Here is a 14,442-nt window from a genome sequence, read left to right as displayed (position 1 = left end):
ATATCAAATAGGTGATAACTAGTGTTCTGCTTATACTCTGAAATCGTAATCTTCGCCGTGTGAATATGGCCATCATGTGATAAAAAGGTCAGGTTACAATACTGGACAACAGGAGGCACAAATTGGGTGCTTTTGTCAGTCAGTTCACCTAAGCAAAATAAGCCGTAGAAGGCCACTAGAAACATCGCCAAAAAGAGAGAACACTGAAATAACGAAGAATTATTATAGGACAAATTTTGACGAATGGCATGAAGTGAATACCATAACTGGTGTTGAAAAATATACAGTTTACATCTAAACTTGCTATACTTAAAAGTAGACAGCTCAAATGCCCAAATACCGGAAGAAATGCTGTAGCCATAGCTATGGTGGCAACCCTGCAATTAGATATTGTGCCAACGTGATGATTTTCCCAAACTTGATTTGGGCTTATTTCTGGTGTACATGTATGTCAGATCTTCATAGAAAATAAGGATGAGTAAAGGCATTTCCAGGTTATTTTTACCTTTTGTCAGCCACACTTTTGGTTTGAAAACATCACCATGAGTACAAGCATTAGACCCTGTTAAGAAGGTCATAGTGTTTGTTCGTGACATGACTGAGGAAAGCTTGAATTTTCCAAGTTTGACCATCCCAAGACATTCCTTTGCCGAGGTGACAGCCCAGTAGAAATGTTGCTTGAAGGCTTCCATCCAACGGAATGTGATGTAATTATCTGATCTTGGCTCAGTTTTGTAAGAAAGTTTGGAATCTCGTTGGAGAATAACAATTTATTGCAGTTCCATGTTAGCAGTGCGTGACATTGACTCTCCTTGCAACACTAGTAGAACTGTATCAAAATCTTAACCGGGTGATGGCCATTCACAACTGGCTGTCTTGTAACTCTTCTGGATGATGGGGACTGAGTGGTAGGTGTTTCTTAGGTTAATTTTTGCCATGTAAGCCATCGTCAAGGGTTTGAACTTTAAGCATACATTCACTCACCTGTCGAGCCGAACTTTGCTCAAGTTCTCGTCAAGGGTGAGCTGTCCCCTTTGCAGAGCTTTGGTCATTTGCTTTTTGTCGTTTCGGAAAAGTGCCCACTTATCCATGCCGGGGTGAGATAGTCGTGCTAATCGAATGCGCTGTTCCTGCTGGCTACTCACGGGCCGCCTATCCCTCCAGTCATTTTCCAATCATTCAGTGCAGTAGGCTATTGCACCAGCAAGGTTAGTGAACACCACGGCCTGTGGAGGGGTTGGTTCCTCCGATTCTCTTGCCTCTCTGTGCTGAGGTAAGGTCAGCAAGTCCAATAGGAAGATATTGAAATCGAACTGCAGTGGCTGCTCCCCACTGATGGCGAAGGCCCGGGGAAAAATGCCATGATGCTCTCTGCCTCCTGCTGCATGATAGCGGCATCTACGCATCTATGCTCCGACGGAGTACTCATTTCCGCCGCCTCCTTCTCCTTGTTGCCAGCGATAAACTGGAAGTCTTCTGCTGTTGGTTCTTCATGGTCTTTCTCGTTGCTCCCACTGTCCCCTCCTTCCTCTCGCGCGTTGAAGTCGAGGAAGGCCCTTGCTCTCTCCCGATTTCGTTCCTCTGGTGGGGCAGGTCACATTGAAGACGTAACAGGAGAAAAAAAAACATTTGTCTTGATAGCAAATTGCACTTGAATGAAGTAGTTTTGAATGTCTGCTTTTTGCATGCAGTAAGTAGGGCCGAGATCCAAGAACAAATGGTACTCTCTTTGATAAATATAACCTTTTAACTTATTTTTTCGGAAAGGTGCCGACTGAGCTAGTTATGAATATGTAAAAAAATAACCTTAAGGTGCCTTCAAAGAAAACAGAAAATTAACTTTGTTCTGCGATATGCTTAGCTGCCAGGAGAAAAATGCATGCCTGGTACTGTCGCTACATGTATGATTATTCAAGGAAAAAAGGTAAAATTTTATTTTATTAATGCGCTTTTCATTTAACATTGACATGTCCTTCGTGACTTCTGATTAATAGTCAGATTCTCCTTTCAAGTTGCCTCCTATTCACTTGTCAAAGAAACAGAGAATTTTACTTTTAATCAAAAGTCACTACCTGGGAAAAAATAGGCTGTTTAAACTATGTCTTGAAATTTTGGTGTCTTATGTCGATGGAAGAAAGATAACTATAACAATTACTACCACTAAATGAACAATACCGCTTCTCTGCCTTGCCCGAAACCACCCAACCTGCATGCCTTAATGTAAAGAGAAGAAAGAAAGAATATTTTCACCCTCGTGTTGTTTCCTTAGCTTTTTTGTTCTCTTGTGGATGCATCTGCATTAGCAGAAAAGAAAATTTTACACTTGCAAGATGTTTTGTTTTTAATTCGTAGAAGTCAACTGATGAGAACTTGAGTATTCATCACAATGTATGCCACTAAGGCATTTTGTTTTGTTTTTAGGTATATTTTGGCCTTTACTAGATTCAGAGGGGGCAATACAATATGAAAGCAGCCTTTGAGCGGTGAGTGAAAATACAATTGGCTGCCTGGACAAGGAAAATCCTTTGTGATTCTGATTAATGGCCAGATTCTTCTTTCAAATTTTGTCCTATTAACTTGTCAAAGGAAAGGAGAATTTAACCTTCAATCAAAAATCAAATTAGGCTGTTTTAAGTATGACAAAATTAACAATATATTCAACTTGAATTGTGATTCTATAAGAGCCAAGATAAGATTTTGTCAAATAATTGCATCAAGTTACCAATCTTGACAAGTTCGAAACATATTCAGTTGCTAGCAAGAAATGAACAGCAATTTTTAATTTGTCATTGTGCACAGTAGAGTTGCACACGGCAAAACAGGGGAATGACCTCAATTCTTACAGATTAACTGATGGGGAGTTTGGTGTTGTTCACAATTTACAGTCAATCTACGTTGCATGACCAATATTTGGAATTTGAGCGGAGTTTTGAAATTTACATGTCAGGTTTGAACAAGAGATTGCAGAGTTCCTGTAGTTGTCTCCCTTGTTTCTTGACAGTATAAAGCTATGAATTTTTGCTTAACATTACAGCATTTGGTATTTAAATTAGTAATGGTTTTCCAAGTTTTTGGTTTCTTTTCTTCAGTTAATGTGACTTTTCTGAAGGACGATTTCGGATGTTGACGATTTCATTGAAATGCGAAATATTTCGAAGAAGAATTTGAATAGTAATTTTATTCTTTTTGAAATACTGGTCATTCGCGGCGTGGATTTACCCTAAGGGTTTTAGTCATGCCACTGATGTAAAACTTGTGCCTCATTCACACCAAGGATTGAACACCGAACACCTAAACACAACATTGAACACCTAACCGCCGACCGGTTAGCTCAGTTGATTGAGCATCGGACTACTGTGCGGGAGGTCGTGGGTTCAAACCCTGGCCGAACCAACACTCAGGGTCTTTAAATAACTGAGGAGAAAGTGCTGCCTTTGTAATGACATCTGCAAATGGTTAGACTTTCTAGTCTTCTCGGATAAGGACGATAAACCGTAGGCCCCCCTCTCACAACACTTCAATGTTCATAACCCTGTGGGACGTTAAAGAACCCATACACTAATCGCAAAGAGTAGGGCATGGAGTTCCCGGTGTGCTGGTCTGGTCTTTGTGCTGTTTCATGAATTCATGGGTTGGGAGGGTAGGATGAGGTCGCTAATGGACATATGCTGATGTAAACCGCATTTGAATATATATAAATAGAAAATGCGGTATATAAATGCATTACCATTACCATTAACACGTTTACTAGCTGTAAACTGAATGTCAAAGCTGATGGTTCAGCCTTCTGTGACGAATTTTTCATTTTGTCAAACAACCTAGTTCAATTAAACATTTTTTTGTAGGTGGGAATGGGGTGTGAGCTTAAGTGAAAATATTTATACTTTCGGTGGACTGAGGGACTTCGCTGGTAAATCTGGAGCCAGCACAGACTGAAAGACAAAAATAATAAGAAAATTGCATTAGTTATGAATTGTTCAACACCTCAGCACACAGCTAGACACACCTCCTTTGTCCTTTTTTTATTTATAAAATAGTGATAACTCAAGTTGATGATTAGGATTGGCAAGCTGAAAATTGGAAAGGAATTGAAATACCCATATACAGATTTATACACACTCTCTGCTCTACTCTCCTTGAAAAAATTAAAAAAAAATTCATAGATAGATAACAAAATTAATATTCTCTCAAGCAATGGAGGACTTGCTACCTATTTCTCCATGACAGCCTTGTGGATTTGACAAGGAGAGGTGCAGAGCAGGTACACTTCTGGCCGCTTTTTGCTGCCTTAAGTATGACAGGCACCAGACTATCTTGGCCTTCTATCCATCAGTCGCCAGTGAGTTCAAGTTTGTATAAGCCAGTTGAAATGTTCTTGGACCAAAGAAGAGAAACATCAGCAGATCCAATAAAAGATTGGATTTGGCCTATCAGAATCTTGGACCTGTTAAGAGGTGTTGTCTTTTTCAGCTGCCCTTACAAATTCACCCAGCTGGAAAGGTAGTTCTTTCTCCTAGTCAGCGCATTCATCATCAAGGTCCTCTTTATATTGATTTTCTGCATACTCTCTGGCCAGGCTGATGGCGAGTTGCTTCCTGTCATTGGTAGTGCGTCAGTCCTAAGTCCATTGGGCCTGTTCTCGTGAATGTCTGGGGGCTGCAGCTAGCGTTGTCTTCAGTGCAGCTGTGCAGTCCCTGTGAAAATGAAATTCAATTCAAGATTCTTAAAGATGATGAACCTGGCTGGCTTTCAAAATGTCACCTGCCAAAAATCAGTATTAACAAAATAGTACTTGCAGTAAAAATTAATAAATACCACCAAGTCATATCTGTTGCACTGAAACTTTCCTTTTACCTCTAATGAAAAACTAGTGGAAGTCCCTCGAAAGTGAGGAGTCAAATCATTTTCTGCTGTGGTGGGACTCACAGAGAAACTAATAGTTAACTAAATTAACCTTAACCTGTTAAATAAATCAATTACAAAATGCTAGAAAACGGTTTTCTTACATTCTTCCCTAGGACCAGCTAATAAATGCAGATCTAAGCTATTCACTCTGACCAGCTTCCCAGTAAGACTATGGAACAAACTATTTATGTGTGCAGAGAATGCAGGCTCTGAAAATCTCTCCCCATTTTTGCTCTACAACAAAGGAACAAAAAAAGCTACAATGTTAAAATTAAGCCAAGAAATTGTTGTAAAGTACCTCAATTTTTATAATAATATTGTGAAGTGCTATGAAAATTATTTGTAAATGTCTTTACCTTTGATGTGAGATACTGTTGTGAAGTATCACTATTTGCTGCATTTTTGTACTTGTACGCACTAACCCTGACCTGGTTTCGTCTGATAACAAAGACTTCGTCAGAGAGTTTGAACAAGATAATGTTTAATTTTGGGGCTCACACATTTAATGTGTGGCGTCGAGCCCGCTATCGTTATATCTTGGCTAACCACCTCTGCAGCTTGTAACCGAAAGATAAGATAAGGCCCTGCCCCAGCATAAAACCCATTATCGCGCTTTGTCAATAATGGGCCATTTGTCTGACAACTCTGCAAACCAAGACCTCTCTGAGTCCCTAACAAGCCCACTGGCAACCTTTTTGATGGCCTTCTTGACACCCTTCCCACCTTTATTGAGGAAAGGAAAGACAAGAACTACCATTCATTATCACATAGACTAAAGCAGACCATAGTTACTAGTTTGATGCAGACTACTAGTTAATCCATACCAGTAAAATCTAGTAATTTGGTTGGTGACCTACCATACCAACTGTCATATGAGTTTCTGATCCCTTTACAGGTGTTGCAAAGATCAGTACATAAGTGGATGCCAAGAAAACATTATTATAAAACAACCAAAACATAAATGTGTGGAACAAGTTGCATTTGCATAATATTTAAGAATCAAATATTTTATATGAAAAAACAATGTGAGAAATCCTCCTTACTATGTGACAAATACAGTTTCAAAATAATTTGGTCTTTTAACACCTTGCAGTGACACAATATTTGTGGGATAAATTCACTGTGTTCAGTGAGGGCAATCCAAAAATATCCTACCTACTATGAATTGCTCATAATTTCTGGGTAGAGTACACAGCCAAAACAACATTACAGCTTACCAAGAGCTGTTCAGGAGTCTACCACTGCTTTAGTCATGGGTACTTCTCGTGATGCTGCAGAAGGCATATCTTCTTTATCCCAATTCAGGCAATAAATTACCTTTTTGTTTCTGGAAAAAAAAATGTCAGGGAATAATATCAACAATTCCACATGTTGGGTTGCATTCAAGCAGTGATGGTCATAGTTCAAAGTCCCCACCGATAAGATAAAGCAGAAACTGTGGTGTGCTGTGCTGCTAGGGTGGAATCATGTCTAGCATCTGTTATGATGATCTAAATTATGAAAAAGGAAAAAAAAGCCAGAAATTTAATTTGATGAATCACTAGTTTGCAAACGAAAATAAAACGTGTAGAAATTGCCTTTAAGTCTGCTTCATGCAATGGTAACATACATCTCCTTGGAGAAGATATTGAGCATCCTGCTGTGTTTCCAACCTAGCTTCCCGCAATTTCACTTCATACCAGGCTTTCACAGCATTCTTGTATCCTATTCCAGTGTATACTGGAAAGAGGGAAAAAGAACAACTGAAATATATTGTTGTTCACAAGAGAAAAATTTGCTGCATAAATGCTATGGTGCATGGCAAGGAAAAGGCAATGAAAATAGATAAACTCTATGACACAATTTCTATAAATTCCATGATCACTGATGGGTATTAGGGAAATTTTGTGTAGTATACCAAGTTCAATATAACAACACAGTTATTATCAGAGGCGAATTATATTCAAGATATTTTAATACCAGTAGTAATGTATCTCTCGTCCACATTTCCGATGTGAGCTGTCTTACAAGCATTGATATACTGTGTCTCTGTAAGACCCGAACTGATAAATCCATGTAAAACTCTAAACAAAAATGACAGCAGTGTTAGCTTACAGAAATGTCAACTTCAAAAAGTTCAGAATTTTAAAAATATTAAAAATTACTTTATGTACATTTTTACCTCAAATTGGCTGTGTACTTTTTGCCGATGATGCTACTGGAATTCCATCGAAGGGAATGGCCAGCCACACAGCCCACACTGACAAGCACCACATGTCCATGCTTTACTGTATCAAAAGATGGCAAATCTAGAGGATAGCTACATAAAGGACATTTTCCGCCATATTGTGCCATTGTTGATATGAGGTTTCTCACAGCGTTGTTGGACGAAATAAAATAGTCTTCATTCTCCCTACTTTGAGTGTGGATATCGAACTTTCCGGTTGTATTTTCACCTTGAGCCAAAATATATGGATCAGTGATATCCATTTGTGTTTGCGCATCTACTTTTTTCGAACACGAAGGGAAAGGTTGTGGAGAAGGATGTTGCGTCATTGACGAAAACAAAGATTGACTGGCTGTGGTTACAATCTGACTTTGTTCGAACTCTTCAAATGAGCTCAGCAATCGTTCCATCATCGAAAGGTTACCCATTGGTGTACGACTGGTTATACGTAAGGCACTTTTAACCCGCTGAATTTTAGATTTCAATCCCTCCAAACGCTGCTCCATACCCGCATCAACCTCAAACTGTATGCTGTACCTAATACGTTGTACAGGAGGAGGCATTAGTTTGGGCTTCTTGGAGAAAGATTCAGCCGTGGAAAATCCAAAGCACAAAATAATCGCTGATATATAAAATAGCGCCTGAGAAGCAATGACGATGCGTGCAAACTAGCTCGATTCAAGATGGAAGTTGCGGCACAAAAGTACGACAGCTTCCGCCATGAACCGAACAGTCATTCCCAAAAACGAATAAATTACATCATCATCATCTTTTGAGCATGTCAAATATTGGTTAAACGATGACATAGACATATTGAAGGCTCAACAAAGCAACAAATCGTATGCGAGGAGTCTGAAGGGGTACTTATGTTCATTGATTGACAGAGTCGGTTACAGGCAGGAAATTCAAATTAAATTTCACGAGAACACCAAAATGCTTGCAAAGATAACTTTTCAGGGTTTTATTCAATTCCTTCCATTTTTGGAGTGAGAGATCTCTGTATGTTTTTGCACTCAATGAACTACAATCATCCATGTTAGTGCAATCCTTGCTTTTCAGTGACCAAAATGGAATTGCTTGTTTTCCCAATTTTTGAAAGTCCGCATAGTTTTTGAATTAACTTTCAATCTATTTGACATAATGGAGTTTCTGTAGTTCATTGAATGCAGAAGCTTATCAAGATCATTTCCTGAAAGTTTCAGCGTTTTTATTTAAAACCTTCCAGAGATGCTTGGTCTTGTCATCTTTTCTTTTCTTAAGGCCTCTGATGAATTTTCCTCTCGTCTTCGTACTTGGCTTGCTTTGATGTTGCGCAACATGTATTCTGGGCTGATCTTGAAGTCTGCAACCCTCCTTAGTCTCACTTCCAACATAGACTTCCTTAGGAATTCTCTGCCACACCATCCCATTCAAGGACTCGTTTTGGTTCTGTGTCTTGCCATGCAGGCACTTCTTGAGCAAGTTGTCCTCACTAAGCCTGACATATTATGGCTTTAGCTCTTTGATTACAGCTAAGGGAAGGCCAGATCCATGCTTGTACAGGGTTGTACGATTGGCCTTGTCCTGCTGATACCTGCACCAGCTTGTACTCCCTGTTGGGCAGTGGTCGTGAAGAGGGTGTGCCTCACTTGATGCACAATGCATGAGGCTAGCATGTATGGCTTTCTTCATCCCAGGCAAATTTCCCACATTAGACCTTATGGCTATTCCATAATAATTTTGAAGTTTATCAATTTGACTGTCTGTTAGTTTACCTTTGCCTCTGAGGCCTGGATTGTCACGCTTTAACTTACGGAGAGCAGTTCCAACTCTCTTTTGCACATGACCAATGCATTCCTTCTTTTCTACTTCAATCCCAGCATCTTGATAGACACCCTTTACTCTGCTGTAACTCTTACTGTCCCCGTCCCCATAAAATTCAGTGTACCTGAGATTGTGCAACTCGACAGATCTTCGGAATATGCGGTCTGCTCCCTCTGGTTCCATAGCAGGTGCAGATCCCTGGAAATTTGCCTTGCATTTTGTGTGATCAGCTTTCCATGTCTGATATGCGAGAGAGGTTTTATTGAGGTGTTGATGGCGCTCACACTGTTTACATCCTTGGCTAAGGGCTTCCACATCAAGGACCTTTCCTGTGTCCATGGATATCACCGTGACACAACCATTGCGTGACGAGTAGCCTCTCTTTTGCCATGTGCCATCACATAAAACACCACAGTCGACAGGCTCAGCTCCAGACGAGTTGCTTTGCTTCTTAAGAGAAAAAACTTCTTCTCCTCCTTTCCTCATAGTTTCCTTTGCGATAACTTTGATATGACGGCCAATTACATGTGAGTTGGAGAGAAACACTTTCTCAGTAGGAGGTGGAGGCATATTCATAACTGTGCAGAATTTCCTTGCACCAGCATATCCCTTTCCAAGAGTTCTCATGCCATAAACAAGACGCCGATTTATTTCAAAACGCTTTCCTTGCTTCTTAGATGTGCAAAAAGAGTGTTTCCACCCACACTGCTCGCAGAGCAAACGCAAAGTCGAGGCACATCCCTTCCGCTTCAAATTATCTTCTGTAAACAGAAGACTGAAATCGCCACATTCACCACATCATAGCTGAGAAAAAACGGACGATAGAACCTCCATATCACAGAACCTAAACCCTGTAATAGTTAAACTGGTTCCCTTTGTTGGACTTTCGTCTAGCTTTGGTTTAGGCTTCTCTTCTTGGGCAGTTGATTGAAGCCTTCGGTACGAAGCCGAAGATTCCTTTGCTTCCTTTCCATCAAGTGTCAAACCATCTACTGATCCACTCGAAGTGCTTTCCACGACTTCTAGCTCTTCGACGTTAACTCTTTGGTTATTTGTAAACCGATTTCCATAAAAGTTACGATTCTTAAGTCTCTGAGAGAGAAATTTTGACATTTTGGACGTTGAACTTGTGATTACTCGTGAATTCACTGCTTTGGGATTCCAAAATGGTCGCGTGTTTATGGGTACTACTTCATGTAAGAAATTATCCCCTGCCACACCCCTCTCGCAACACACAGACAAATGAGACAGAATCTGTTTGGGCATCTTTATTGAAAACGAGAGGCCTCAGGGGCTCGAGGAGACCTGAAAGGGGGGGGGGGGAGGGAGGGTGAACAAAACAACTTGAGCGAACGAACGAGCGAAACAAAATGATCATATTGCACTGACGCGTCAGTCAATGACAAGCCGGAAATGGCGTGGAGTCCTAGGGCTAATTAAGTTATTCCCTAGGAATATTAACAATTATCCCCTGCCACACCCCTCTCGCAACACACAGACAAACGAGACAGAGAATCTGGTTGGGCATCTTTATTGAAAATGAGAGGCCTCAGGGGCTCAAGGAGACCCCAAGCAGAAAGAAAGAGGCCCAAACAGATTCACAGGGGAGAAAAAAAAAGGAGGGTGCAAGAGGAGAATGGCAAAGAAGACAAGTAACAAAATAAACAATAATAAACTTGAATTACAAGGTTTGAACGTGCTCAGCTAGGACCTGCGTGAGAACGAGTCTGTCTGCTAAAGACAATGATAAATACAACATGTAAGTGTCAGATCGCCAGTCTCCTTGAAGTTTAATAAGCTCTGCTGGGATACTGCACTTGAAGGCGAATGTGGCGCCGCCTTGACGAAGACTGTGACCAGAAAATTCCAGTGGATCCAAAGAGATAAGGGATACTAAATGCTTAATACCATCGTTGAGAGACTTCGCTGTAATACAGGTGATTTGGTTTGCGGTGGAAGCGAATGTGAAGAGAGGACAGGCGTCAGGGGCGGGGACCATCCTGAGTAATAATTTCAGGGCAGTTGTGGGGCAGAGAGGCGATCCGGGAATGCGAGGAACTGGAACAACAAGGGCCGTATCACCTGCTTGCTGAGTTTTGGTCTTGGTGACTGTGAGAAAGGCGCCGGAAGTGTTGAAGTTGACGCTGCCTCTAGATAATGCTTGTTGTGGAGAGAAACTGTCGAACGTTTGAGGAACGAGATTGGCTGTGTGAAAAAAGGTGAAGAAACCAACCAGAAGGGCGGACCACAAAGCTAAATGGGCAGAATTGCGCAGGTTAAGGAGGGCGTGGAACTGTAACAAAATTGACGGCGTGAGAGGTGCTTTGCGGTGGGGAATGCGAATCATGGACTTCTTTAGACCTTTCTGTGTCAGTTTGACATGAATGTCGTCGAAGGCTGAAGCGTCCAAGGGGCAGAAAACGTGAAGATGCCGTAGGGCGCTGAGATAATTGTTGATGGTGTGGTGGGATTTAAAAGAGAAGCTGACTAGAGTGATGAAAGCGGTGATTGTAGATGGGGAAGCGGGGAAGGGTTGAAGAGTGTAGAAATCACAGAACTTAAGGTAGGTGTTCCAGATGGAGTGATAGTTTCGCTTGGTGGCTGCTGATAGGGTGAAGTCTTGAATTTGACGAACATGATGCTGTAAATCGCATAGGTGGTAACCTGAAAAACGAAAGAACGAAGAGGTGATTACCACTGGCAGTCAAAACGAAACATCAAAAGAGCAAACATATTCTGTTAAGGTGTTGTAATGAAACTGAGCTGCCTCGAAAAAGGTCCGATGAAATTTGAGATCACTGTCCCAGCGACTCATAGAATCAGCGATGGTGTTCTGGTGACCCGGGATATGAAGGGCGCGAAGCTCGAAATCAAAGCGGGAAGCGTAAAACCAAAGTTCCCGAAAACACGATTGAACAAAAGGGACGCGTGAGCGTCCAGTGTTTATGGCAAGTTCAGTGTCTTGATGGTCGGTACGGACTAAAATCCGCTGGCTGCGCAGGTCTGCGGACCACAGTTTGAGACTGACGATGACAGCCAACATTTCAAGAGAAGCGATGGGCAGCGAAGCTGTGTTGATGAAAGGTGGATAAGAGGAGTGGAAAAAACGGCCGTCGAAAAAGCCGCCAATACCGGAAATGCAGGCGTTGGTGCAGAAACGAAGAGTCATATAGATCCACAGGTGGGATCGTAGTAGAGAGACTCCATTGTAAATAGGAAGAAACTCGTTCCACCAGCGTAGATCTGCAAGGAGAGCTGAACTGGGCGTGAAGTGGGAAGATTTGTGGGGGAGCCAACGGAGTTCGTAAAGCATTCGCTGCATGAAGATTTTTCCGGGGCTGATAGAGGCGCAAATGTAGGAAAGTTTGCCAATGAGTGACTGTAAATCAGATTTTGTGGCCCGGGGGGAACTAAGCCAATGACGGATAAGCTCAGAGGTACGTGACAACTAGTCATTAGGAACTTCCAGGGTCATAGTAACAGTGTCATATATGAGGCCAAAGAAAACCATCCTAGTTGAAGGAGGACAATCCTTTTCTGGGGATGATTCCAGGCCCAAGCTGTTGAAAAGGTTTTTCCGATCCTGGAAGGCGACAAGAGTGTCGGCGTGAGAGGCCTCTACGCCACCTAAGTCATCGATGTAATTCACGCACTGGTGATAATAACCGGAATAGAAAACGTGAGCAATCGCATTGGTAGTGCGTTGGCATGCGAGGTTGGCTGAATGCAAACCAAAGGGAAGAACCAAATCAAAATATAGAAAATCGTTCCATTGGTAACCGAGAAAAATGTAGTCCTTAGGATCAACAGGAATTTGACGATATGCGCGCTTCAAATACTTTTTAAACAGGAAGCATCCAGGGCCCTTGCTGATGATGAGGTCGGCGAAGTCGGCAGAACAGGGAAGGGAAAGATGAAAAGGTTCGTCCAGAAAAGAGTCTTTTGGAATGCCATTATTAACGGAGGCACCGGGGGGGAAGCTCAAATCCAAAACAACTCGACGTTTACAGTCATCTTTAGGGACAGTTTGAAGCGGTGAGGTTTGGAGGTGTGTTGGGAAAGGATTGTGGTAAAAGGGTCCAGCGGTAGCCCCATGTGAAATTTCAGCTGCGATGAAGGAGTCAAGAGCATCGGGAAAACGGACTGTGGAGGAGTGGTTAGACGTGGAAGGTGTAGGAGAGAAACTTGAGTGGAAGTTGATAGGCCAACCAAATGCGAGAAAATTGGCCACTACAGTATTGGAGTAATTGTCAAGAGCAGATTTCCACTAAGGAATATTCAATTTTGAAAGAATGGGAACACGAGCGCCGAAGGCGTTGGGGTTTGACGACTTGGAACAGAGGATGTGGCAAACAACGGCAGTGACGAACAGGCACTGGAGAGCGAAAGCTGACCAGACGGCAAAACGGAAAGGGACGAGACTTTCGACGAAGTTAACGGGGCAAGCGGATGTTCCGGGGATAATAGTGTTAGGTCAGGAGGATTCGGAGAGTTGACTAGTCAATCAGATGTAGGAGGTGTGGAACGGTTTGAAGAAGGCGGCGGTCGAGTAGGACAAGATGCAATAGTATGATCTGAGAGTTTGCAATAAGCGCAGATATGCTCCACTCCCAGCTGGTGACTGGTGTTGTTACAAGTGCCAGTGCGATTCCATTTGCGGCAATAGAAGCGTGAGCGGTTGTTGGGACCAGGGGGTGTGGCGATATGTGGGGACGGTGTTGTGGTGGGAAGGCGCTGAGATTTGGTTATTTTGAATCGTTCAATCTCACTGAAGTCGTCGCCCCATTCGGCAAGGTCGGCCTCGATGAAATCTTATATGGCGGCATGAAAGGAAAGAACAGCGGGCTAATTATACTTCGAAGCGAGGCGCATTAAAGACATCAAATGTCGCGTCATGAGGGCTTGTTTTTCCGGTGGCTCAGAATTAACAATGTCTAAATAACCATAGACGAATTCAGAAGTAGTCAGGTCTTTGAACTTTTTTCTGGCAAGACCAAATAGGACATGCAAATGAGGCCATTCTTGCGGATTAGTGATACGTGTGTTGTGGTCAAGTTGACCTTGTGACTTACCGGCATTGTGTCCGGAACGCACAGTGTTGAGGGAAGGAATCGCTGCCGGTAGAATTTACGCTTCTTATGTCTCTGAGGGAGAAATTTTAACATTTTGGACGTTGAGCTTGTGATTACTCGTGAATTTACTACTTTGGAATTCCAAAATGGTCGCGTGTTTACGGCTACTACTTCATGTAAGACTTAAATATTATGTCCCAGGCCCGAGTCTCCCTGCAGATCATTTTCGGCACCAAACGCTCTCTTCTGCCCCCGGAAAATGGCCATTTTAAGGCCCAAAGTGATGCGTAAACAAACGCGTTACCATAGCAATGAATCAACAGCTCTTCGAAAAGTGCTTTTTATCACTATATGCTAGAGTAATATTCACAAAAAGACTTCAGGGGTAGAAAAACAAAAGCCTAAACAGGTCAAAACGAACAAAATAACTTTGCAAGATTTTTTACGAAGAAATGC

General features: G+C 42.1%; 1 protein-coding gene, 1 long non-coding RNA gene and 2 pseudogenes across 3 annotated transcripts in view; 1 reads left to right on the top strand and 3 right to left on the bottom strand.

The window, feature by feature from the left end:
* The window catches only part of LOC146482091 (P2X purinoceptor 7-like), a 431,550-nt pseudogene that overhangs the window by 319,962 nt on the left and 97,146 nt on the right, over positions 1-14,442 (bottom strand).
* LOC146482099 (uncharacterized) overlaps positions 1-14,442 on the top strand; it is a 52,559-nt gene that overhangs the window by 30,852 nt on the left and 7,265 nt on the right. The gene's annotated exons all lie outside the window — the stretch shown is intronic.
* Positions 3,861-7,809, bottom strand: LOC146482102 (uncharacterized). The gene is made up of 5 exons (XM_085107375.1): positions 7,067-7,809; positions 6,865-6,968; positions 6,515-6,624; positions 6,322-6,395; positions 3,861-6,232 (listed from the first exon to the last, which is right to left on the bottom strand). Exons 1-5 carry the CDS (start codon positions 7,672-7,674, stop codon positions 6,133-6,135), a joined length of 996 nt encoding a protein of 331 aa, XP_084963501.1. The 5' UTR covers positions 7,675-7,809; the 3' UTR covers positions 3,861-6,132.
* Positions 8,294-10,187, bottom strand: LOC146482101 (uncharacterized; annotated as a pseudogene).

The sequence above is a fragment of the Pavona decussata genome, unplaced genomic scaffold, assembly GCF_977016875.1.
Source record: "Pavona decussata unplaced genomic scaffold, jaPavDecu1.1 SCAFFOLD_47, whole genome shotgun sequence".
NCBI classification, from domain to species: domain Eukaryota; kingdom Metazoa; phylum Cnidaria; class Anthozoa; order Scleractinia; family Agariciidae; genus Pavona; species Pavona decussata.
Note: the sequence above shows the minus strand (reverse complement) of the source record. Positions and strands in the feature narration are given on the sequence as shown.

What these genes read in the sequence shown, in the direction of transcription:
- LOC146482102 (XM_085107375.1), bottom strand. Translation starts at nt 7,674, where the DNA reads ATGCCTCCTCCTGTACAACGTATTAGGTACAGCATACAGTTTGAGGTT. An exon ending in AAGTACACAGCCAATTTGAG is followed by an intron (nt 6,969 to 7,066) that starts GTAAAAATGTAC and finishes ATTTTTGTTTAG; the next exon opens with AGTTTTACATGGATTTATCA. An exon ending in CGAGAGATACATTACTACTG is followed by an intron (nt 6,625 to 6,864) that starts GTATTAAAATAT and finishes CCCTCTTTCCAG; the next exon opens with TATACACTGGAATAGGATAC.